We start from the raw sequence: 25,931 nt of genomic DNA, 5'->3' as shown, positions 1-25,931 counted from the left end.
TAAGTGCCCTGATCCCAATAGTCTATCTTTAGCCACAACCAAGTGAATGCAATACAAAAACAGATATAGGACACAATATTTGGTACAGCTTAGTGACGTGGCATTTACATACATCTCATACAGCTCACACACACACACACACACACACACACACACACACACACACACACACACACACACACACACACACACACACACACTAAAACAAAGGTAGCGGAATGCTGATATTATATGCAAATTAAGTTTTAGTGATAAAAAGATGCAGAAATCACCACATGATGTGATCTGCTATACAGCTCCTCCAAAAATAGTTGAGATGTCTTTGCATAATTTACAGCAGTTCAATCTTAATGGTTCAGCAAATACTACATAGTTCAGTTTATTTGGCACAGTTCATGTTTCTGTGTCAATGAAGTTCAAAATCCTCTCGGCAATAGAATATGATCCACAGCCATGTTTCTGCTCATCAAGAGTAGCGAAATTTCCAAATAAGTGTGAAGTACCCCCCCAAGTGTTTTGCAATGCAGCTCATCTCTTTCCTGGTCTGTGATCTGCACCAACTGCTTCTGAAATGCTTGTAAATCCTTGGTCCCTAGAAAGAAAGACATGCGTTTTAAACAGCTGGATGAGAAAACTGTCACATGAGAAGTCTGCCAATTATTCTACACTCTGGTTATACAGTGAACTATTTGGAAGTCATCTTACTTCTTTTCAAATATAATTAATTCTTTAGTCAGGTCATGTTCTTCAGGCTATTTTCAGTCACACTACTACTACAGGAGGATTATTTCAGGCACCAACCACCCCCCTCTGTGTAGAAATAATTTCTGATATCAAGGCTGAGCTAACTTCATTTCACACCAGTGTTCATACATTTTTTTTCCATACATTCTACCCTGAAAAATTCTTCCTCCAGCGATTTGTTAATTTGCATAAGATACTTCAATGTTTCTATTACATTTCCTCATTTTTTCCAGGGTGTACATCTTTTTGATAAGCCTCTCAGTTTGAACTTTTTTTCCCCCTATATTTGGCTGCCCTTCACACAGCCTTTTTAATTTTATTTTATTTTGATAACCAGGTTAACTCGACTGTGCAGAGCTTTTTTTCCCCGAGAGGATTCAGGGAGAAAGGTCCAGACAAAATAAGTAGGCATGCCAAGCTTACAACACAACTATGGCAACAGCCATCAAGATCCGTAGATGGCAAATCTGACTTTCAGTTGTTGACTATATAACTGAAGTACCTCACACATCTTTTGCCTGCAATAATGTAAGGAAAACAATCAACATATGAACACACAGCATACCCTTGGTGTTCACTTACTTATAAGGAGCTTTTCCCAGTACACTGAAAAGTAATGTTGATCAGTGAAGACTTTCCCAATAATCAAAACTATATATATATATATATATACATATATATATATATATATATATATATACATACATACATATATAAACACACACACACACACACACACACACACACACACACACACACACACACACACACAAACTAAAGAGGAAGTAGATAGTTTGGATGAAAAGACAATGCACAGAGGTTCGATTCTGAATGAAGAGCATAAGCTTCCAGAGCTCTAGGTTAAAAGACGACTATTTTTTTAGACCTTTATACACACGGATATACACAAGTCAAGAAAATGTTTGGTGCAACATAAGAGCTAATGATAACGACCAAATATGATCTTTATGTTTATAGCAGCCTGATGCACAGCAAGGATGATAGTTACTTGTGTGTAGCACTGCACACATGTGATTACGCAATATTAGCAGTGCAGGACTGGGCTGACACTAACACGTAGTGCCCAACATGCTTCCCACTCAATGGTACAAAACATTTTGTAAAGACACAGAAAATTTGGGGGAGGGTCTATAATCAGCACTGTTTAGTGTCAAAGTATCAAACAGTTGTGTATTTAAATGTTTTGGGTTTAAAGCAGATACAAGGATACAGTGAATACAGAAAGTTTACACACCCCTGTTAAAATGCCATTTTTTTTGTGATATGGAAAAATGAGACCACAATAAATCATTTCAAAACTTTTCACACTTTTAATGTGACCTATAACCTGTACAATTCAACTGAAAACAAATCTGTTAGGGTCAAAAATATAAAAAAAATAAAAAAAGTACGATAAGCTGGTTGCATAAGTGTGCACATCCTTAAACTAATACTTTGTTGAAGCACCTTTTGATTTAATTACAGCATTCAGTCTTCTTGGGTAGGAGTCTATCAGCATGGTACACCTTGACATGGCAATATCAGTCCACACTTCCTTGCAAAAGCACTACAAACCTGTCAGATTGCGAGGGCATCTCTTGGGCACAGCCCTCTTCAGGTCACCCCACAGATTTTCTATTAGATTTAGCTTGGGTTCTGGCTGAGCCATTGCAAAACTTTAATTTTCTGCTGGTGAAGCCATTCATTTGTTGATTTGGATGTATGCTTGGGGTCATTGTCATGTTGAAAGGTGAAATTCATCTACATCTTCAGCTTTCTAGCAGATGCCTGAAGGTTTTTGACCAAAAGTGACTGGTATTTCGAACTGTTCATAATTCCCTCCACCTTGACTAAATCCCCAGTTCCAGCGGAAGAAAAGCAACCCCAAAGCATGATACTGCCACCACCATGCTTCACCATGAGGATGGTGTTCTTTTGGTGATGCAAAGTGTTTTTTTGTGCCAAATGTACCTTTTGGAATTGTGGCCAAAAAGTTCAACCTTGGTCTCATCAGACCATAATACATTTCTCACATGCTTTTGGGAGACCTGATGTACTGTTTTGCAAATTTTAGCCGGGCCTGGATATTTTAATGTATAAGAAAAAGCTTCTGTCTTGCAACCCTACCCCATAGCCCAGACATATGCAGAATATGGGAGATTGCTGTGACATGTAGTACATAACCAGTACTTGCCAGAAATTCCTGTAGCTCCCTTGGCAGCCTCCCTGACCAGTTCTCGTCTTTTCATCAATTTTGGAAGGACACCCAGGTCTTTGTAACGTCACTGTTGTCCCATATTTTCTCCACTTTTTGATGACTGTCTTCACTGTGTTCCATGGTATATCCAATGCTGTGGAAATGTTTTTGTACCCTTCTCCTGACTGATACCATTCAACAATGAGATCCCTTTGATGCTTTGTAAGCTCTCTGCAAACCATGGCTTTTGATGTAGCAGGCAACTGAGTACATGTCAGGAAAATCCTACTAGGACAGCTGAACTTTATTTAGGGTTAAACAGTCTTTCTAACTGATGGCAGGTATGTACCCAAGAAGACTGAATGCTGTAATTAAATCAAAAGGTGCTTCAACAAAGTATTAGTTTAAGGGTGTGCACACTTATACAACCAGCTTATTGTATGTTTTTTTATTTTTTATTATTTTTCCCCCTAACAAATTTGTTTGTTTTTCAATTGAATTGTACATGTTATAGGTCACATTAAAAGTAGGAAAAGTTTTGAAATGATAATGATTTATTGTGGTCTCATTTTTTCATAACACAAAAACCTGGCATTTTAACAGGGGTGTATAAATTTTTTATCCACTGTATATATTTAAGACATGCTTCTGGAGCATTTCTCCCTGGGCCTCCACTGAAAACAGGATCTGTGGAACCTAGTCGGGCTTTCCCGGTCAACAAATGTTAAATAAATAAATAAATAAAGAGATGCACACTCTGTTTCATTGCTTAGTGAGCAAAACACAGTAAGAAAAAGTATCTCCTCCTTCCATGAGCTGCAACTGAATATCTCTTTCCTTAATGAAAATGACTGCACCCAATGCAGAGTTAGTAAATTATAAAAAGGTGCCAGAATTACACTGCATCCCTCTCATGCCGAGCGAAAGTGCTCCTATTTTTCACACCTTTGGTACTGTGAGTGAACAAAAGGGCTTTATTATTTTTAGAGCCCTATTTTCTAAGTTAGTACCATAACAGATATTCACCCATCCTAGGCTGTTTAGTACTTCAAAGATGTGAGAAGGCTCACAGCTTAGTAATAAATTAAGGTATTCTGTTGTACATTAAATATAAATTTGTGGTGATGGTTACTGTTGCTTGCCTTGTTTCACCACTGAAGACGAACAGGAGGGGTAGTTTGTTTATATGCTTTATTACACAGAAACACATCAGGATGGATGGCAGCAGTACAAAATGTAAACAAACTGATTAACTGACAGACTACACAGAGATACATGCTTCTATCTCAACAGCTTACTACAAAATGGCAGTCAGGCTCGCACGTGCTCAGTATTTACACACTTCTGCAAGCCCATGGAAAGTTTCTTAAAGGTATACATACATATTGATCTACATCCTCCCTCTTTAATGAATTCCCCACAATGTAATGACATTTGAAAAGAAACATGCAATTGTATAGACAGTAAGAAATAAAACACAACTTTCATGTCCAAGTTGCCGTGAATCTAGAACATGGTTTGGAAATGTGACCCGATCCAGTAATATAGCAATCAGAAAGTACAGTTTTGTACCTACCATAAATGTAGATGTTCGAAGATCCACATTGCTGCAGTCCTAACACTTGGGTAGTCTGCTGTCCAGTCGGCCCGAATACCAAAGTATAAGGCTGACGTCGGTCAAGGCGCATTTGTCTGACATCAGGACGTCAGGGTACAAATGCGCATGACCGACGTCATATCCTCAGTCTTTTCTTGCCCCAGATGTCAGAAGACCCTAAAAAGATAAGGCCAAAACCAAAAAACACCAAACACTCCTGTACCTAATATATGTACAATATATACAAATTTACAAAATAGAACCCCACCCACACAACCACCCCTAAACACAGAGGGAAGGAGGGGGTAAATTGGACTGCAGCAATGTGGATCTTGAACATCTACATTTATGGTAGGTACAAAACTGTACTATGTTCTTCATCTCACATTGCTGCAGTCCTAACACTTGGGTAGAATCCCAAAGCAGAGGTAAGGGAGGATGGCTAAACTATAATGAAGCAGGAGCTGCCAAAATGCCCTGCAACACAGCAGTGGCAAAACCAGACCTGGATTTAGAATAGAGAGGAAGGTGGTAATGCTTGGAGAAAGTATGCACTGAACTCCAAGTAGCTGCCTCCAAAATATCCTTAGTTGCCACCCCTTAGAAATGCTGTTGAAGTGGCAGTAGCCCTAGTGGAATGAGGCCTAATCCCAGCTGGAATCTCCTTGCCATGATGGGAGTAACAGAAAGCAATGCAAAACCCAATCCACTTAGATATAGTTTGTTTTGACACAGGCTTGCCCTGAGAACTCAAAGCAAAAGAAACAAACAACTGCTGAGACTGCCTAAAATCCCTAGTCCTGCTTAAATAATAACGCAACTGCCGGTGTACATCTAAAGTGTGCAAAATCTTTTCCCCCCTATTTTGGGGATCTGCATAAAAAGTAGGCAAATGAATAGTTTGGTTTAAAGCCACACTAGAAACCACCTTAGGCATAAATGAAGGATTAGTACGTAATGATACCCTATCCTTATGAAAAATCAAACAACGCTCAACCGCCATAAGGGCCTGCAATTCAGAAACCCTTCTTGCAGAAGTAATGGCCAACAAAAAAGCAGTCTTCCATGACAAGTATTTCAATTCAGCAGTAGCCACAGGCTCAAAAGGTTGTAGAGTAAGTTTCTCCAACACAAAATTGAGGTCCCAAGCAGGAGTAGGAGCTCTACGTGGGGTCTTATATTCTTTGCCCCTCTAAGAAATTGCTTGAACAAAGGATGAGAAAACAATGGTGGGTCACAATCATAGTGAGCTGAAATTGCTGCAGCATGAATCTTAATGGAAGAGAAAGACCAACCTTTGTCCAATAACTCAGTAAGATATTGAAGAGCCACACTCAAATTAGGCTCAGAAACATCCAAATCCTTTGCTGCACTCCAAAATAAAAATCTCTTCCATTTTTCTGCATACACTTTACGTGTACTAGGTCTTCTGGCTTCCATAATCACATTCAAAACTTGTTGAGGAAGTTGAGACCTGCTGTGGTTCAAAACAGAATATGCCAGGCTGTTAGATGAAGAGAGTGAAGCTTGACATTGAGTAGATGACCGTCCCTCTGAGACAAAAGGTGTGGAATTAAAGGTAAAGGCCATGGAGGCTTCCTTACCAGATTCCTCAGTAATGGGTACCAGTGTTGCCGAGGCCAATCTGGAGCTATCAAAATCATCCTTGGCTTGTCTTGTCTGACCTTTAGGAGTACCTTTGGGAGGAGAGGCAGAGGTGGAAAGGCATACACATGAAGATTTTCCCAACTGAACGAAAGAGCATCCACTTTCCAAGCTGTGTGATGAAACCTTTTGTGCAAAACTTTGGCAGCTGGTGGTTTAGTGGAGAAGCGAACAGATCTATGTCTGGAGTTCCCCATGACACTGTCAATTTTGAAATACATGAAGATCCAGTTTCCACTCGTGGGGATCCATGATTTGCCTGCTTAACACATCTGCTAAGGAGTTCTGTGCTCCTGGCAGAAACCTTGCCTGAAGAGTTAGCTGCAAGCTGAGCGCAGTCTCCCACAAAATCATTGCTTGCCTGCATAGAGGATAAGAATCGTTCCCCTTGCTTGTTGATGTACCACATGACAGTTGTGTTGTCTGTTAGAATCAACACCTGCCCTGGAAGAAGTAACTCCTTGAAAGCCATTAATGCAAACTGGACTGCTAACATCTCCTTCATGTTGATATGTAGATGCTGTAGTCTGGCAGGCCACTTGTCTTGTATCCACTTTCCATTCAGATGAGCTCCCCAAGCTATGTCTGAGGCATCTGTCGTTAGAATCTGACTCGCCTCTGGCCGGGTCACAGAGAGTCCCTTGTTTAGGTGACATTCCTGAGCCCACCACAAAAATTCCTTTTGAATGCAAGGTATTATTGGAATGACAGTGTCCAAATCCTGGCAGTGCTGTGTCCATACATTTTTAGATACCATTGCAGCTTCCTCATATGCAGTTTGGCATTGGGAAGCACCAGAATACAAGATGCCATGAACCCTAAGGCTTGAAGGACTGTCCTTGCAGTCAGCCCGGACTGAAGAGATAGTTGATGGAAGTAAAGGGAAAGATTCTTTTGTTTGTCCGGGGTTAAAAAGGCCATCTGGGCTGCTGTATTCAGTCTCACACCCAGAAAGCACATGTCTTGAGAGGGTACTAGACTGGACTTTATTTCGTTCACAGAATACCCCAGGCATCTTAGCACTGCTATCACATATTCCAGATGCTGAAGAAGCTCGTCCTTTTCTTGAGCCAGAATCAGACAGTCGTCCAAGTAAGGATAGATTTGTATTCCTTTTAGCCTGAAGAAAGCTACAACTGGAGCCAGAACTTTGTGAATACTCTGGGCAGTAGATAAGCCAAAGGGCAATGCAGAGAACTGATAATGGGAATTTCCAGCTCGAAACGGAGATACTTCCTGCAACTGAGACTGATAGGCACATGAAGGTAAGCCTCCTTGAGATCTAAAGTTACCATCCAGTGATCTTTGCCCAGCAGAGGTAAAAGCTGTTGTAACGTCAACATTTTGAACTTGGGAATGTCCAGATAAGTGTTGAGGATAGACAAATCCAAAATTGGTCTCCACGTGTTCCCCTTTTTGGTACTAGGAACAGGCGAGAATAAAATCCTAGGCCCCTTTCTGGCACAGGAACCGGCTGAATGGCCCCTATCTGGAGTAACAGAGAAATTTGCTTGTGAGCCTCTTTTCTTTGTATAGGAGGAATGTCTGGCATGCCTTTGAAAGGAGGCAAGGTATGGAAATAAAACCTGTAACCGTGGTAAACGATATCCAATACCCATCTGTCTTGGGTAATAACACTCCAATTTTCTTTGAAAAGTGCCAGCCTTCCTCCCAAAGGTGCTGCCAGACGAGAAGGCTCTGGCAGCTGAAAAGGCAAGTCATTGGGTCTGCTTACGAAAGGACTGACCCCTGCCATCACCAGAAGACTGGGCAGGCGAACTGCCTGTTCTAGGCCTAAAAGAACCTCGAGCTCTGCCCCTACCACGTCTAGATCTACCCCTAGACTGAGAATCATAAGAAGGATAAGTCCACCCCTTAGTAGGCCAATTTCTACTAAACTTTGGAGGCTGAACCTGCAAAAAATCTTTAACAGTCTGCATAGACTTAGCCTTGTCCTCCATTTTCTTTAAAACTGCTTCCACAGGTGCACCAAATAACACATCAGATTGTAAAGGAGCATCTAAAATCCTTGTCTTTACATGTTCAGCTAAATTCTGATCCCTCAGCCAGGCGTGCCTGCGAAGAACAGAACCAGTGGCTGCCACCCTCGAAGAGGCCTGTACAGCATCAAAACCACATTGCAAGGAATGCTTACCCACCTGTTCAGAAACATGAACTAAATCCCGCCAGAGCATCTACCTTAGACTTCAATTGTGAAAGGAGATCATTTTGGTATTTCAACATGTGAAACTGGCAATTCAAAGCCCTCATGGCTAAAGTGGAAGAAGTCTACACCTTCTTTCCCCATCTATCCAAAGCCCTTGCCTCTTTATCAGAAGGAACAGGATTTTTAACAACAGAAGCCTTAACACCTTTAGGGCCCTGAGAAACAGTTTCTGGGTCCGCCCTAGGACTCTTAAAAAGATACTTATGAGCTTCAGGCACCCTATAATACCTATCCGGTTTAACTGGGGCAGGAGGCAAAGAATCAGGGTTCAGGGAAGCCTCTGCAAAAACATCCTCTACCACATCCAGAACAGGAGGTATAGCTAAAGGCCTATGCTGGGGTAGAAACAAAAATTCCCTAAGCCTTTTCCTGGAATCAGAGAAATCTTGACCTTCCCATTTAAAATGCTCCCTCATGGAATGAAGAGTCTCTGAAAAGAAAAATCCTCAGGAGGAGAAGCGAAGGTGTAGAGTCATCTACATCAGAATCAGAATAAGGAGGATACTCCTGCAAGTCTTCAGCCGAAGACTCAGAAGCCTCCGAACACTGCTCAAAACTCTCAAGCTCAGGTTCCACCCTAGGCCTCTTATCAGGGGGGGGCATAGAACCTCTAATCATAGTAATCAAATCTTCTGCCATTTTAAGCATATGTTTCTTAGGCAGAGACCCTGAAGAACTAGGGGAGACCCCCACTGAAGTTAACCCTGGCCTGCCTCTAGAAGAAGCCTTGGAAACAGAAGGGAGGGCCTAACCACCTTAGGAAGGGAGGGAGAACAGCTACCTGAGAAGCCCCTTCAGCCTGGCCTACCTCCTGAGAGGACACATCTTGTAACAGTAAAGTCTCTCCCTGAGAATCCAAAGGAACTTCTGGTAGAACCACCGGCTCCACCGAGCCCTCTAAAGAACCGACGTCCGGGACAGACGGTTCTTCCACCCTAGGCTGCTTTGTCCTTGCACTTTTTAGATTTAGCGGGCCGGAGCATCCGGCGGCATGTTGTAATTACAACGCTTCCCAAAAACTAACCTGGCACAATCTAATCTTCTCTTAATAGTGCGTTTGTTAAATCTAGCACAAGAGCGACAGCCAACAACGTCGTGCTCAGGCCCTAAGCAAGGTATACACAAGGTATGGTAATCTCTATGAGGTATCTGTTTCCCACAAGAAATACAGTTATTCACTTTTTCTGACATCCGGTTAAATACTGAGGCAAGAAAAACCAAAATATTCCCCAACGGGTACTTAGCCAACTTTGATTCGGTCTGAAACTCCGACTTCAGAAAATTTCAGAACGCCAACCTGCACTCGCAATACTGCTTCTGCATCGGACCATGCGGCAAAAAAGACTGAGGATATGACGTCGGTCATGCGCATTTGTACCCTGACGTCCTGATGTCAGACAAATGCGCCTTGACCGACGTCAGCCTTATACTTTGGTATTCGGGCCGACTGGACAGCGGACTACCCAAGTGTTAGGACTGCAGCAATGTGAGATGAAGAACATCTGGTTTTAGCAACAGGGACAGTCACTGGTGAACAACTTGCTTCGGGATTTTTGGGATTCTTCTCAGGAACAGGGATATTTACTGGAACGTCATCTGGACTGGAACACCAGATAACTCACCCTCCGATAGAGTGTCTTTTTTGCAGGTACGATACTGCAATACAGGCTCAGATATTGGGATCAAATGTTTCGATTCCACCTAAATTCTGCTCCTTGCGTTTCAACAATGTACCATCTCGGCTCTGGACATACACTTTTCATGACACCAATCCAATCAAAACCTTTGGACGTCTGCATCCTCACCATCTCCCACTTCTTGTAATGGACTGAGCGGTTTGATGGACTTAACATAATAGGACTTCTGGGATAAGCGCTTCCTCAACAGATTGGCCTTCACTGATCTGTTTTTTTTTTTGACACACAAAACCAATAATGAACTACTATTTGGTAGTGTGGTTCTAGTTTATCTCGACAGAAATCTCTGTGCAGGTAAACCAAGATGTTTATCACAGGGAACATTTCTGAGATTCAAGAAAACATCACTAATTTTCTCATTTCAACATCTTTAATAATTTTTTTGCACTTTGAACTGCACGTTCTTCCAAACCATTTGACTGCTGTTACTCAGGGCTACTCGTGACATGCATAAAGTCCCACTCTTGAGCAAATCTTTTGAACTACTGGCTTGTAAACTGTGTACCATTGTCAGAAACAGCTTTGTGTGAGCTACCATGGACTGAAAAATGATGCTTCGTCTTATTAATGACAGTACTGAACAATAGATTAGGAAGGTCAATCTTGAACCAATTGCAATAAGAGTCTATTAACACCAAGTAATGTTGACCATTCCATTTGAAAATGACTGCAGCCACTGTCGAACAAGGTAGTTCAGGAATCTGGTTTAGCTGAAGTGGTTCTTTTTGTTGATGTGGCTTTGTCCTATTATAAACAGAACAAGATGAAAGTACTCTCTCTCAATGTCCCTTGACATAGAAGGCCAAAATACTAGTCCTCTCACCCTTCTTTTGGTAGGATCAGTTACTAGGTGGCCATGATGCAAGACAATAATATACTCTTGCTGCAAGGATTTTGGAATAATCCCTTTTGGATATTTCATAATGATACCATTGTCAAACAAAATCTCATCTCTGTAATGAAAATATGGCTGCACTTCCACTGGTAAACAAGATTGCTTTGAGGGCCATCCTCGACTGATAAAGTGGTTGAGCTTCTGAAGAACTGAATCTGTGGCTGTATGACATCTAAGCTCAAGATGTGTGGAAGAAAAATTTCTCACTTCCATGACAAAATCAAGTTTCTCATTTTCATGCTGCTCATTGGCATTTCTGGACATCTGGATAAAGTATCCGCAAGATAAAGAAGTTTGCCTTTTGTATAGACAAGACTGAAATTATACTTTGGCAATTTGAGCATCATGCGTTGCAATCTGGCAGGAGCCGTATGTATAGGCTTTCTCAAAATAGTGACTAGAGATTGGATCAGTTTCGATCTGGATAGGTTGACCATAAATATAATCATGGAACTTCGAACATGCAAACACAATTGCCAAGAGTTCTTTATCTGCGCATAGTGCATTTCAGTTTGGGTTAGAGTTCTGGATGCACAGGTTACTGGTCTACCCTCTTGAAGAATGACTGCACCAAGACCAAACTTCAAAGCATCACAAGAAAGAGTAACTTATTTGGGAACATCATAGTATCTGAGAGTTGGACTGGCAATTCTCTGTTTCAGGACATCAAACGCTCTCTGGTGTTTGTTTGACCATGACCGAGATACATCTTTACGTGTCAGCTCTCTGAGTGGTGCTGAAAGTTGGCTCAAGTCTGGAATGAACTTGCCTAGATAGTTAACCATGCCAAGAAAAGGTCGTAGGGCTTGAACATTGTCTGGAGCTGGCATCTGGCATCTCGAGAATTGCTATTTGCTTGGAAGGATCTGGTCGTAAGCCTGAAGTGGTAAATAAATGACCAACTTAAGTAACTTCCCACAGCCTGAACTTGCACTTCTGAGGATACAGGTTAAGATTCACCTCACATGCTCTCTTCCAGAACTTTCTTGAGGCTTCTGTCATGCTCAGCTTCACCATTACCCCCTACTAGAATATCCTCTACTATAAATGCACATGGATACCCAGAAAAAAATTAGCTCCATTGCACGCTGGAAGACTTCACTGGCAGAATTTATCCCAAATGACATTCTCAAAAATCTGTACCTGCCAAATGGAGTACTGAAAGTGGTTAGCAATGAAGACTTGCAATCAAGCAAAATTTGCCAAAATGAAATCTTTGCATCTAAAACAGAAAAATAGTGACAATTGGCATAACAGCAGCGACTTCTTTAACTGCACACATTGGATAATGAGGTATTTTCAGTGCTTTGTTCAAATCTCGTGGATCTACACATATTCTGATATCATCCGAGGTTTTCTTATGAGCAATGACCATGGAAGATACCCATTCAGTTATTTCTTCAACTGGACAAATTACACCTTGCTGCACCATTTTACCTAAATCAGACTTGACTCTGTTCTGCATAGCTACTGGAACTTTCCGGGCTAGTCTGACAACTGGGCTGACTTCAGGGTCTACCTTCATGGAGTACACAAATGGGAGTTTGCCTAGTTTGTCTTCCAAAAGATTAGCATAGGTAGAAAAAACAGACTGGGTGAAATTAGAACAGTTGTCTTTCAAGCCAACATGGTGGACTTCCTTATTAAATGAAAGCAGTCTCGTTTTCAAACTGTCTCTGAGGCCTAATAATGACTGTACGTGCCTTTTAACAGAACTGCTAGTTGTAACTATTCCCAGCAGAGTAACATGAAAGCACTACTGAACCTTCAGTTTGAATTTCTTCACCACCATAAGCAACAAGCCTTGCACACTTTGCCAAATCAGGCTTCTCACCAGTACATACTCTTGCAAACTGTTGCTGATGACATAACATCATTGCACTTTGAAACTGTGTCAACTTTGAGCTCTATGGGCTTTCCATTTATCAAAACAGTGCAGAATACTTCATTTTTTGCCCATAAATCTATTGCATTGACTGTTTCATTAAGCACAGATACACCATCAACATAAAAATAGGGTCACGGCTTTCTAATTGATCGACTTGTCTCTTTAAATGTTCTCTTTTAATAAAAGAATGCCCCTTGTTTGACTTACAAAACCTTTTGAAATGATTCCACTTATTGCATTTGTGGCATTGCTGACCAAAAGCGAAGCACTTTTCTCTTTTGGGTTCATGATTTGCACCACAATTACGACAGTTGACCGAGACTGGGTGAGGGTACATGCTTTGAGTTTGCTGACTCACTCTTGTGCTTCACTGAGACGGTGTGACTTGCAGAGTGCACCCTGGAATTTACTAGAAAGCTACAGGGTTTCTCAGTGACTTGTGCAGGGTTTACAGTTGCTGCCATGTGCTTGGGCCAGTTTCTTTTAATCACATGCTGCATACTATCAACATGAGCACTAGAAGATATTGGAAGCATGCATTTCTCATTTGTAAGCATATTTGTGTGCTTTTCTGTAAGCTCGTATATCTAACAAATCTCAATGGCCTTATTCAAAGTTAAATCACTGTCATGAAGCAAAATCTCTCACAGCATCATCTTTAACACCACACACAAGTCTGTCTTTTATTACCTCATCTCTTAAATCACCATATCTGAATGATTTAGCTTTGTTTCTCAAGACAGTTATATATGCTGCAAAAGTTTCCCCAGGCTTTTGATCTCGTGTGCCTTTCCACTGTAATATTCATTTGCGTGTTACACATTTCTCTAAATTTACATTTTAAGCACTCGGGGTCTTCCCTTGACTCAGCTGGTACCATTATCTGACGGTTTTCCCCCACTCTTGCAAATACAGCAGGTGCATACACAAATGAATGCACTCTTTCTATGGCTACTGTAATGCTACACAAACTTCAGAAGACTTTGAACACTTTGGATACCTTGAATGGCTTTAATTAATGTGAACAAATACATGCTGTGAGCTACTTAAAAAAAATGCTGTCGATTTCCTTATTTTACTCATTTCATGCGATTTAGACTTTATTTCAAACATTTTCCATAGTTATTCGAACATTTTTTTCAATATGTCGCAGTTTTGGACAATTTGTTTACTTGGAAATTCGTTTAGAGCATTCTGAGTGCTTCATTTTATATTTTGTGAATAAGAAATCATTTAAGCAAGCTTTGATACCGGAAATACTTTTCTGACCTTTTTTTGCAAGTTATCTGTGCAGTAGGGATAATCCATCCTCTACATTCCTCCACCATTAACTGTGCGCCTTCTCGATCTGTAATCCAAGTTTCTGGATCCCATTCTGACACCATGTCGCTTGTCTTGTTTCACCACCGAAGACAAGCAGGTGGAGTAGTACATTTATATGCTTTATTAGACAGAAACACATCAGGATGGGTAGCAGCACTGCAAGACATAAACAAACTGATTAACTGAAAGACTACACAGATATACATGCCTACATCTCAACAGCTTACTACAAAATGGCAGTCAGGCTCACACGTACTCAGTATTTATACACTTGTACAAGCCCATGGAAAGTTTCTTAAAGGTATGTACACATATTGATCTACAGTTCCCTTTCAGCTCTCCTAACACTAAAGACTACTACTACAGTAATTCAGGTATCAGGATAGGTCTACCATCAGTGTAGCATGTTTCAAATGTATAACTGGCATTTTATTAAAGTCACATGCTGATTAACCTGCTTCACAGTTACAGCCACGTGCTCTTTACATCTGACTATAATATCTAGATATTTCCAACATATTGTCTTTAACAGGTCCAGAAGCAGCAACAAATCTCTAAGGTCCCAAGTTTCTGTTGCACAAAAATTGATTCCCAAAGCAGCTATACTTGGCTTTTCTCAAAGTAAAAACATGTGACGGTTAAGCCATTTTATAGCATCAAAGCCAGCATGCATGGTATTCAAGGTTAGATTGCTAGTTGAAGAATGTAACAATGTGGAATTACCTGTATACTGTGCTACATTACATTTATCTGTATGGAATTGCATACTGTAGGCAAATACACACAATAAAAGGATAGATAAATCCTTGTGGGACTCCCATACTTATATAAAGAGATAACAGGATACTACTGTGAGAGGCTATGGCTTCATTAATATTAGACAGAGGGCTTTGAACCATTTTACCTACTTGGTACCAAATCGAGCCACTCTAAAACAGTCTAACAGAATGCTATGGATCTGCCACATCAAACTCATTGAATAAGTCAAGAAAGAAAACAGTAATGTGATGACATTTGCCCCTGCAAGTAGATACAAAGTCAGATACCTTTACAATGGGTGCCTTGTGCTCTGGCCATTCTGAAGCCACAGTACGGGTGAGGCACGTATCTTTATAAAACAATTATTTGGTTAAGAGTACCATAAAATGCCTCTGCTGGAGATTTTCTCCCCAGGCCTCTACTGAAAATGGACCTTTCACCAGTTGGACTTTCCCAGTAAACAAAGACAAAACAATAAATAAATAATAATCAATTAACATACAGCTCTTTGAACTGATTGCCAGTGCTGGGTTGCCTATATGAGGCAGTATCACAATTTTAAATTTGTACAGGTACTTATTTTATCAAATCTGATGGGCGTGAAGGAAATTTTTATTTTTTTCCACAATTTTCTCCAGTAAATGGAAAGTAGTAATATGGTACCTCCAAGTGTCAGCATTATGAGGTCCATTACAAAGGGGTTAACATATGACCTCCTCTGCAAAGCAAAACATTTGCAGTCTTTGGAAACTTGGCTGGGATCTCGGATTTCCTGTTTTCCAATCTGCTACAGCAATTTGGCTTTGCTGATCAAAATGTTACACTTATTCATAATTATATATTACTGATTTTTGTCACATTCTTCTGCAATTTCCTTAGAAGTCTTCCATGCTGTTTTCCTTCCTGATCTCAGATATTGTACAGCTTTGCTAAAAGAGGGGAAACTTACTCCCTTCTACATGTTACAAGCCTAGAAGATACATGCATTTTTTGCACATCAAACAGTTCTTCTCTTTCGGCTGTTCCCATTAGGGGTCGCCACAGCGGATCATCTGTCCTCTGCATCTTGCTCTGTCACACCAACCACCTGCATGTCTGCTCTCACCACGTCCATAAACCTTATCTTAGGCCTTCCTCTTTTCCTCTTACATGGCAGCTCCATCCTTAGCATCCTTTTTGCAATATACCCATCATCCCTCCTCAGCACATGTCCAAACCAACGCAATCTCGCCTCTCTGACTGTCTCCAAAGTGTCCAACCTGAGCTGACCCTCTAATATACTGATTTCTAATCCCATCCATCCTGGTCACACCCAGTGCAACTCTTAACATCTTTAACTCTGCCACTTCCAGCTCTGACTCCTGCCTTTTTGTCAGTGCCACTGTCTCCATCCCATACAACATAGCTGGTCTCACTACCCTCTTACAGACCTTCCCTTTCACTCTTACTGGTACCCATCTGTCACAAATCACTCCTGACACTCTTCTCCACCCATTGCACCCTGCCTGTACTCTCCTTCACTTCTCTTCCACACTCACTATTACTCTGAAGTGCTGATCCCGAGTACTTAAACTCATCCACCTTCACCAACTTTACTCCCTGCATCCTCACCATTCCTCTATCCTCCCTCTCATTCACACACATATATTCTGTCTTAGTCCTGCTGACCTTCATTCCTCTCCTCTCCTCTCTAAAGCACATCTCCACCTCTCCAGGGTCTCCTCAATCTGTTCCCTACTCTCACTACAGATCACAATGTCATCTGCAAACATCATAGTCCACGGGGCCTCCTGTCTGATCCAGTCTGTCAACCTGTCCATCACCACTGCAAATAAGAAAGGGCTCAGAGCTGATCCTTGATGTAATCCCACCTCCACCTTAAATGGATCTGTCACTCCCACTGCAGACTTCATCACTGTCACACTACCCTCGTACATATCCTGTACCACTCTTACATACTTCTCTGCCACTCCTGACTTCCTCATACAATACCACAACTCCTCTCTAAGCACCCTATCATATGCTTTCTCCAAGTCCACAAAGACACAATGCAACTCCTTCTGACTTTCTCTAAATTTCTCCATTAACACTCTCGGAGCAAACATCGCATCTGTAGTGCTCTTTCCCAGCATTAAACCATACTGCTGATCGCTAATCATCACCTCCCTTCTTAACCTAACTTCCACTACTCTTTCCCATAACTTCAAGCTGTGACTGATCAGTTTTATCCCTCTGTAGTTACTGCAGCTCTGCACATCACCCTTATTCTTAAAAATACGTACCAAAACACTTTTTCTCCACTCCTCAGGCATCCTCTGACTTTCCAAAATTTCATTAAACAATCTGGTTAAAAACTCCACTTCCATTTCTCCTAAGCACCTCCATGCTTCCACTGGTATGTCATCTGGACCAACAGCCTTTCCATTCTTCATCCTCTTCACAGCTGTCCGTACTTCCTCCTTGCTCATCTGTTTCACTTCCTAATTCACTATCCCCATATCCTCCAACCTTCTCTCTCTCATTCTCTTCATTCATCAGACCCTCAAAGTACTCTTTCCATCTACTCAACACACTCTCCTCACTTGTGAGTACATTTCCCTCACTATCCTTCATCACCCTTACCTGCTGTACATCTTTCCCAGCTCAGTCCCTCTGTCTAGCCAATCGGTAAAGGTCCTTTTCTCCCCCTTTAGTGTCCATCCTTTCATACAACTCTCCATATATCTTATCCTTAGCCTTTGTCACCTCTCTTTGCCATGCTCATCATCTCCTTATACTCCTGTCTACTTTCTTCATCTCTCTCTGACAATCCCATTTCTTCTTCGCCAGCCTCTTCCTCTGCATACTCTCCTGTACTTCCTCATTCCACCACCAGGTCTCCTTGTCCTCCTTCCTCTGTCCAGATGTCACACCAAGCACCTTTCTAGCTGTCTCCCTTACCATCTCTGCTGTAGTTACCCAGATATTCGGTAACTCTTCACTGCCCCACAATGCCTGTTTTAACTGTTCCCTGAACTCCACCTCACAGTCACCCTTTTTCAACTTCCACCATTTGATCCTTGGCACTGCTCTCACACTTGTCCTCCTCTTCTTGATCACCAACATCATCCTACAGACCACCATTCTATGCTGCCTAACTACACTTTCCCCCGTCACCACTTTACAGTCTTCAATCTCCTTCAGATAGGCCCTCCTGCATAGGCTATAATCCACCTGTGTGCATCTTCCTCCACTCTTGTACGTCACCCTATGCTCCCCCCTCTTCTTAAAAAACGTATTCACAAAAGCCATGTCCATCCTTTTCACAAAATCCACTACCATCTGACCTTCTGAATTCCTCTCCTTAACACTATACCTGCCCATTACTTCCTCATCCTCTCTGTTCCCTTCACCAACATGCCAATTAAAATCTGCTCCAGTCACCAGTCTCTCACCCTTGGGTACACTCACCACCACTTCATTCAACTCACTCCAAAATTTGTCTTTTTCATCCATCGCACACCCAACTTTGACTTGCAGAGCATATGCACTAACATTTATCATTACACTATCAATTTCTAGCTTCATAAACATCACTCTATCCGACACTCTTTTTACCTCCAATACACTCTTGGCATACTGTTCCTTCAGGATAACCCCTACCCCATTTCTCCTCCCATTCACACCATGATAGAACAATATGAACCCACCTCCTATACACCTGGCCTTACCCCCCTTCCATCTGGTCTCTTGCACACGCACTATATCAACCTTCCTTCTCTCCATCATATCAGCTAGCTCTCTCCCTATACCAGTCATACTGCCAACATTCAAAGTTCCTACCCTCACTACTACACTCCTAACCTTTCTCTTCTCTTTCTGCTTTCGGGCATGCCTTCCCCCCCTCTTCTTCTCCTTCAGCCAACAATAGCCCAATTTCCACCAGCAACCTGTTAGCTAACAGTACTGGTGGCGGTTGTTGTTAACCCGGGCCTCGACCGATCCAGTATGGAAATCTGTATTGTTGTCCGCATATGTTATTTGGCAGAGGTTTTACACTGGATGCCCTCCCTGACGTAACCCTCCCCATTTATCTGAGCTTGGGACCGGCACGAAGAAATGCACTGGCTTGTGCACCCCAGTGGCAGGGTTTTGCATATCAAACAGTATGGCATTAAAAGAAAAAAACATGTTCACAGCTTAGTCTTTTTGTGGTATGTTACAGAGCTGGTTCCACTTTTGACATCAGTTCACCTTCTAACAGACAGGAGCTTGCAGTGATGTACTTGTGAGATCACATAATTTATACAAGTGGTCAAGTGGATGGACATTCCAGCTGCAGGTTTAAAATTTATTTGAAACTTGACAGTGTGCCCAAGTAAGTGAATTCTGGACTCCTGTTTTATACTCACTTCATGTGGGAGCACTAATTAAGCAGACACAATTTTTGCCCTGATACTCAGATACTGCCATGGTATATAAACATGGAGGTGGTTCTTTATTTATTTATTTAAATTTGTTGACCGGGAGTGTCCGACTGGACGTGGGTCCATTTTCAGCGGATGCCCGGGGAGAAAAGCTCCACAGTAAAATAAACAGACAGTAGTTACCTTGGATTACATAGCGATTAACAATTTAACATAGAAATTACTTACAACATATTTACAGATGAAGAACATAGTACATCAGTAGACAACTAGAATCTTTATCTGTGAAGTACATAACAGGTATTAACAAATGTAACAATGAGAAGTTCCTGCTGTATAATAAGTACTAGGCTTATGAGCATCTGAGCTTGCTATCATCAAGGTAGTTAGTGGAGGTGAAAGAAAGGTAGTAGTTGGATGGGGTGGATGATATTAGAGTGGGAGTTGCAAGGGCATAGCCAGCATGTTTTAGGTGCGCTTTTAATAAAGTTTTGAAGTTGGTGCATGGTGGTACGGAGGTAATTGTGGGTGGGAGAGAGTTCCATAATTTGGCTATGGCGCAAGAGAATAGTGCTTCACCAGCAGAGTTATTGGCTTTAGTGATCTGCAAGTGATTTTTGTTGCTGGATCTTAGTGGTCTGGTGGTGCGATAGGGTTGGAGTAGATTCTGGAGGGATGGGACATTTAGTGGATGGTTTACTAGTTTGTGGGTGAGTGAGAGTTGATACCACTGAAGGAGGTGAGGGAGTTCAAGCCAGCCCAGTTCAGCAAGTGAGAGACAGTGGTGACTATGGTAGGATGCCCTGTGGCATTTGGCGATTTTGTTGTAGCAGGTCTCTAGCTTGTTTAGATCACATTGCCTTAGGTTGGTATATACTGGAGAGGCATAAAGTAGGGTGGAGATAAGGTGGGAATTTGCTATTGAAATCTTTGCTGATTTGGTGAGAAATTGTTTATTTCTGTATAATGCTCCTAGTTTTTTGTGGACTTTTTTTTATGGTCATGGATATGTGAATGTCAAATTTTAGTTTATTGTCCGTTTCCACTCCTAGCAATTTGGTGTGTTCAGTTGGGTATATAGTGGTGTTGTCTTTTGCTGTGATGTTAAAGTGAGAGTTGTTTTGAGTATGTTTGGTGGGTTGGAAGATGAGTAGTTTAGTTTTGTTTGGGTTGAGTATTAATTGGGCATCGGATAACCAGGTTCTTCATTTGAATGGATGGTGTGATTGCATGCAAAAGCAAAGCACATCTTAATTTATAAGCATCATGATAGCCATACAGGACAAGCTTAGAGATTTTCATATGTAAAATTATAACAAAAATGTATTAAATGAAAAAAAACATTCTGAAACTTGCAGTGACCCCTTCAGACTATGAGACCAAAAGAAACAATTGTTTATCTTATGCCCAAATCCAACCCTGGTTAACATGTCCCATTACCTCCCAGATTTCGTCAGACAGATATGTCAAATCAGTTCCTTTGTCAATTTCTCCCTCACTACTCATCAGAATGTCTTCAGGTGAGACAATAAGCTAGTTAATGTACAGACCAATGTCAAAGATCTTCTTTTGAGAATGAGACTGTGGCCTTAAGTGTTTCTAACCTCTTAACAAAATCTAGCTGCTAATGTGGGTGGGGACTAAGAAAAACCTGCATAAGTTATACAGAGGATTTTGAAGATGGAGAGGTCAATGAAAAGGAAGATGAAAGAAGAGGTGCTCTAGTTAAAGAACATGCCATCCCTTTCAATGTCATTTTGGTTTTGGAGGTCAGGATGCTTCTAATCCTGTAGCAAAGCTTCATTTGTAACTGATCATTTACTTAGAGACCAGCTGATTAGTAATTTAGCCAAGGGTCTAGCAAGATGCCCAGATATGTGAAATTCTATATCTTGCTAGCACTGCCAGTTGAAAGAGACCAGATGGACAACCCCATTCTAACACTCGCCTGTACTAAACAGCACAACTTTTGTTCACACCCATGGCATATGAAGGGGTCAGGGTTGCACCCTTTTCTGATACCCAATCAGATATTTATTTATTTATTTTTAACAGATGTGAGATTTTGCATGACAAATTATACCCACAGCCAGTGCAAAGGACCGGACTTCAACTTTTTGCCAAATTAAGAGATTACTTTTGAATAATTTCAGTTGTCTGTTTTACTTCATAACACATTAAGGTGTTCCCAATACAGAATAACTGTTTAATGCAACAATTACAGGACAGAGATAAATGGGACATAAATTGAGCTTCCACAGAGGTGGGGAAAAACGTCATCATGGAAGCCAAGACAGAGAGACAGTGTAATAGGGCAGATCATAAGTTAAAAAAAAAAAACAATGGCTTGAAGTAAGACAGCATAACCCACCAGGATGTCATCAAGATCCTTGTTGGTCTTAGTTTAAATTTGAGCAGTGGACCAAGGGTGACTGGAGTGCCGGATAGCTGACAGAGTGACAGAAGGGGAGGAAAAAAAAAAGACCTAAAACATTTACAGGATACTTAGAAAATATTTATTGCTCCAAAATCTTGGGACATTTGTCATTTTTCATGTTTTTCACTGAACAGAACTCCCCAAGTATGGATGGTCTTAGATAAAGACAGAGGACAAGTGATACCTCTAGCAGGGCACTAGTAGTATACGATCCTGAGGTCATGTGGGAGGTCAAAAGCCTCTGACTAGGTGAAGGGCTGCTCTTGATAATTAGCACATCATTTACACGAAGAATGATGTACATTTAAAGTCATGTACAAAAATGCAAAACAAACACAGGCCAATTCTGATAGTTTTCACTAGCACACGACTGACCAAAGCTAGGGATGGTAAGGTAAGAAGTCAGTAGCAATGCTCTACACCAGCACAAGGTCAAAAGGAGACAACTGATGACTCCAGCTATAATGATAACAGGTATATCAAAGACTGATTCTGAGGATCGGCTCTCAAGCTACCTCTCCAGCCAAAGCAGGAAGATTTCTGTAGAAAAGATGGCTGCACACTGATGAGGACAGAAGACCTGTTGGTGTCACACGTTTAAATAACACAGAAAGCACCTGCCAGCCACTCTGTGCAAAACTGACTATAAGAAAACTGTAACTGTAGTTGTGTTACCGCACCTTTTCTCAAAGCCAAACTGTTATAATAAAAGATTGTGATAACAAATAGTGTTCAAGAATTAATACATAATCAAATCTTATCAAGGATTATGTTCAGGACAGAGACTTGGGACACTGACTGACTGCTACCAACAAAAAAAGAGCACCATGTTTTGACAAGTGGCAATGCTTTGTTTCTACCTGCTGAAGGAACACCCAAAAGTGGCAGCCAAGTCAAAGGAGTTAGCAGCATGCACATATATGGTGTAGCTATATGAAGGAACTTAGGGTAAAATTCATCAAACCTCAGACCAAAAGTATCTGGGAGGGAATGTGGCAATAACACTGATGTCAACTGATCTTTTGTAAATAAAGGGTAAAAATAATGAGTGCAGGGGTGCAGATAAAAAGTGGTGGAGTGTTACCTATGGGATGGTGAAGCAAATGGCCTTGGAGAATTTCTTATCCAGGCTAGTTTGATTTCTTCACTGGCAGATCATGCCTACTCAAGCTGGTGGACTTTTTGAGGTCATCACCAAAGCAGTGGATGAGGGCATAACGATGCACACTGCCTACCTTGACCTGGCCAAAGCATTTGACACAATACCTCAACTCAAGCATTGTAGACAAACTCACTAAATTAGGTATAAACCCCTAGGTCACATGCTGCATAGCCAGCTGGTTCAAAGACAGGGCCCAAGAAGATAGGATAGGGGAATCTATTTCCACAAAGAGGACAGTCACTAGCGAGATTCCCTCAAGGCTCACTGCTACGGATGCTCATGACAGGGCCCAAGAAGATAGGATAGGGGAATCTATTTCCACAAAGAGGACAGTCACTAGCGAGATCCCTCAAGGCTCACTGCTATGGATGCTCATTTTGATATCTGCTTCTTTGAAGTCAAGGCCAACATCAAGGGCCTCTGGCTGACCAAGTCTACACACAACTGCAAACTACACTCAGTCACAGAATTCCCCAAAGACACAAATACTCTCCAAGATTACTTAACAGAGTCAAATAACTGATGACAGAGCCAAAGTCTAAAATTCAGTACTAAAAAATGCATAATAGGATCCTTTGGGAAGACTGCTACCGCTGGAATCTATTACACTGATAATACACCCAATAAGATACATCCAGTGGTAAGGGATCTGGGAACACATGTACATCTGGCCTTTGACCATTATGTGTTAACAGTAGTAAGGAAACCATTCTATAGTGAGCAACTTATAAGCAAGGATATGATATCACCAAGGATGTCACTATTTCACTGTATGCAGCCCTCCTCAGACCATTCACGGTGTACGACATCTCCTACCTGACCAGGCATGTTACAAGAACTGTAGCATCCACAGAGGTTCCTCACAAGAAGAATACAGGGAGTAAACATGCCCTAAGTGGACCTCCTCAAAGCACTGTCCCTGTACCCTTGTCTCCTACACTGTTGAGAGGCAATCCATGTTTGACCTTCAAAGCATCCTCTGATACTGCTCTTATAGACTTGTTGCACATCTGCAAAACAAACATCAGAATTATCTGATCTGGGAACTTCACCTAGTCTGCAACATAAACAGGACATGCTGGAGGGACAGGTGTGCGTCTCAGAGACTACCCCTTCTCTGGGGCAGTCTTCCCTTCCATGTAAAGCAGAGGTATCCCCTAATCCAACAAGACATTTATCTCTGGTTTGGCACCTATGCCTGTAATATACAGAGGCACCCTGTAAATGCTTGACCAACTATACCTAAGCCTTCATATACCCCTCAGAATAACTCTGGGGTATCAAAACTTGTTGTACAACATTTGGGAAGCATGGCTAGGCTTATAAATGCCCCCTGGGGTTGTTAGCCTAGAAATCTATGAACCTATGAACATAGAAACTAAGTAGCCTATTCAAGGAAGCAGAATGTTTCATTACTAGTTTCAACGGTCAAAGAAACAAAAGGCATCTGCCCTAACCCACAAGAATCCAAGTTTGAAAGATCTTCTTTGTGGTTTAGAACGTCATTAGTCTTCTGCACGAGTATTTAAATGCTGCAAGATTTCATACTGATAAGACGTTTCCATGATCTGCTGCTCAAGGGAATTTTTCACCACCTACCACAACTAAGCTGCATGCCACTCAAAAAGATCACTGGAGCCTATGATAAATGTTTTTTGAACAATTAAAGTACACCTGCAAGAAAACAGATGCTGTGTCAAATACCGTTAAACGCAGGGATATCCAGTAAATGTAGCTGGGGGTGGGGTGTTAACAAAAGTGGAGCTAAGTGCCAGACCATATGCACATACGCAAGCAGATATCATCCAGTATCAGATAGAAGAGTTGCATGACAAACCTGTGCAAATAATCTGGAAACAATATAACCTAGAGTACTGGAATGTACCATTTTTTTGTAACTCCAGACTTAGTTTGGCCAGCATGACACAATTACAGGGATAGTTACCTCTTACTGTCTTCACCACCCCTGCCTCTAGACCTGGGCCAACAACTTGGCTAGGGCTAGAAAAGCATTTTTGGGGGAGGGGGGAAGAGATCAAGACATCCTGTCTGCATTTTTGTATGATACCCAAGTCACAGTTTCTAAGGATTAAACGTATTTGTTCAGAGAATAACACACATGAACATCATAGAGAGGACTTAATTTCCAGATTTAAAGATAGGGGCTATGCTATGGGGCATGTCCTAAGTGCTAGCAATACTGTCTCCATTAGGGATAGGCGGGAGACTTTACAGTATAAACAAAAAACTTTGAATAACCAAGCAGTCACTCGTCTAGTGTCCACCTATGGCAAAAATACGGATCTTTTACTTAATAGCGTGCAGAGACACTGGAACATATTACAGGCTGATGAATATTTCTCTACGATTTTGGGTGACAGGTGCCTGTTCTCATTTCGTAAGGGTAGGAATATTGGTTCCCAGCTAAGCCACTATAAACACATTCTCAGAGGCCCCAATAATTTTAGTCAAAGAACACTGACCGAGGACACACTAGAAGGTTGTGTTCCATGTGGCCATTGCACTCACTGTAAGAATGTTAGCAAAACAAAGGTCTTTACTAGACACAATATAGGTAATATTTTTGACATTTGTTTTTTGCTAACTGTGGGTCTGATTGTCTGGTTTACCTAGCTACCTGTACCTGCTCTGCATTCTATGTAGGCCAGACTTCTAGACCACTGAGGATCCGTACTACTGAGCACCTAAGTGAAATCAGGAATAAGAAACCCAGTAATGCCTTACTTAAACATACCAACAAACACCCCAGTGCTGCTTTTAAACTTACAGTTATTGACACAATCATGGGCAATAAGGCTACCAAAGCAGGATGGCACAGCCTTTTAAATTTGAAAGAAAAGAAATGGATTATAAAATTGGGTGCACCATTTTCACCTGGATTAAATGAATATTTGTCAGGAACCAGTGGTTGGT

At 41.4% G+C, this 25,931-nt stretch overlaps 1 protein-coding gene across 1 annotated transcript in view; it reads right to left on the bottom strand.

Moving 5' to 3' along the window:
* Nucleotides 1-227: 227 nt before the first annotated feature.
* The window catches only part of DHODH (dihydroorotate dehydrogenase (quinone)), a 414,606-nt gene continuing 388,902 nt past the window's right edge, over nt 228-25,931 (bottom strand). The window contains exon 9 of the mRNA XM_044081957.1: nt 228-592. Coding sequence (XP_043937892.1) covers nt 529-592 — 64 coding nt within the window. The 3' untranslated portion in view covers nt 228-528. The remainder of the gene's footprint in view (nt 593-25,931) is intronic.

Source organism: Protopterus annectens, chromosome 8.part1 (assembly GCF_019279795.1).
Source record: "Protopterus annectens isolate FY-2018-M chromosome 8.part1, PAN1.0, whole genome shotgun sequence".
NCBI lineage: Eukaryota > Metazoa > Chordata > Ceratodontiformes > Protopteridae > Protopterus > Protopterus annectens.
This window is presented reverse-complemented; position numbering and strand designations above follow the sequence as displayed.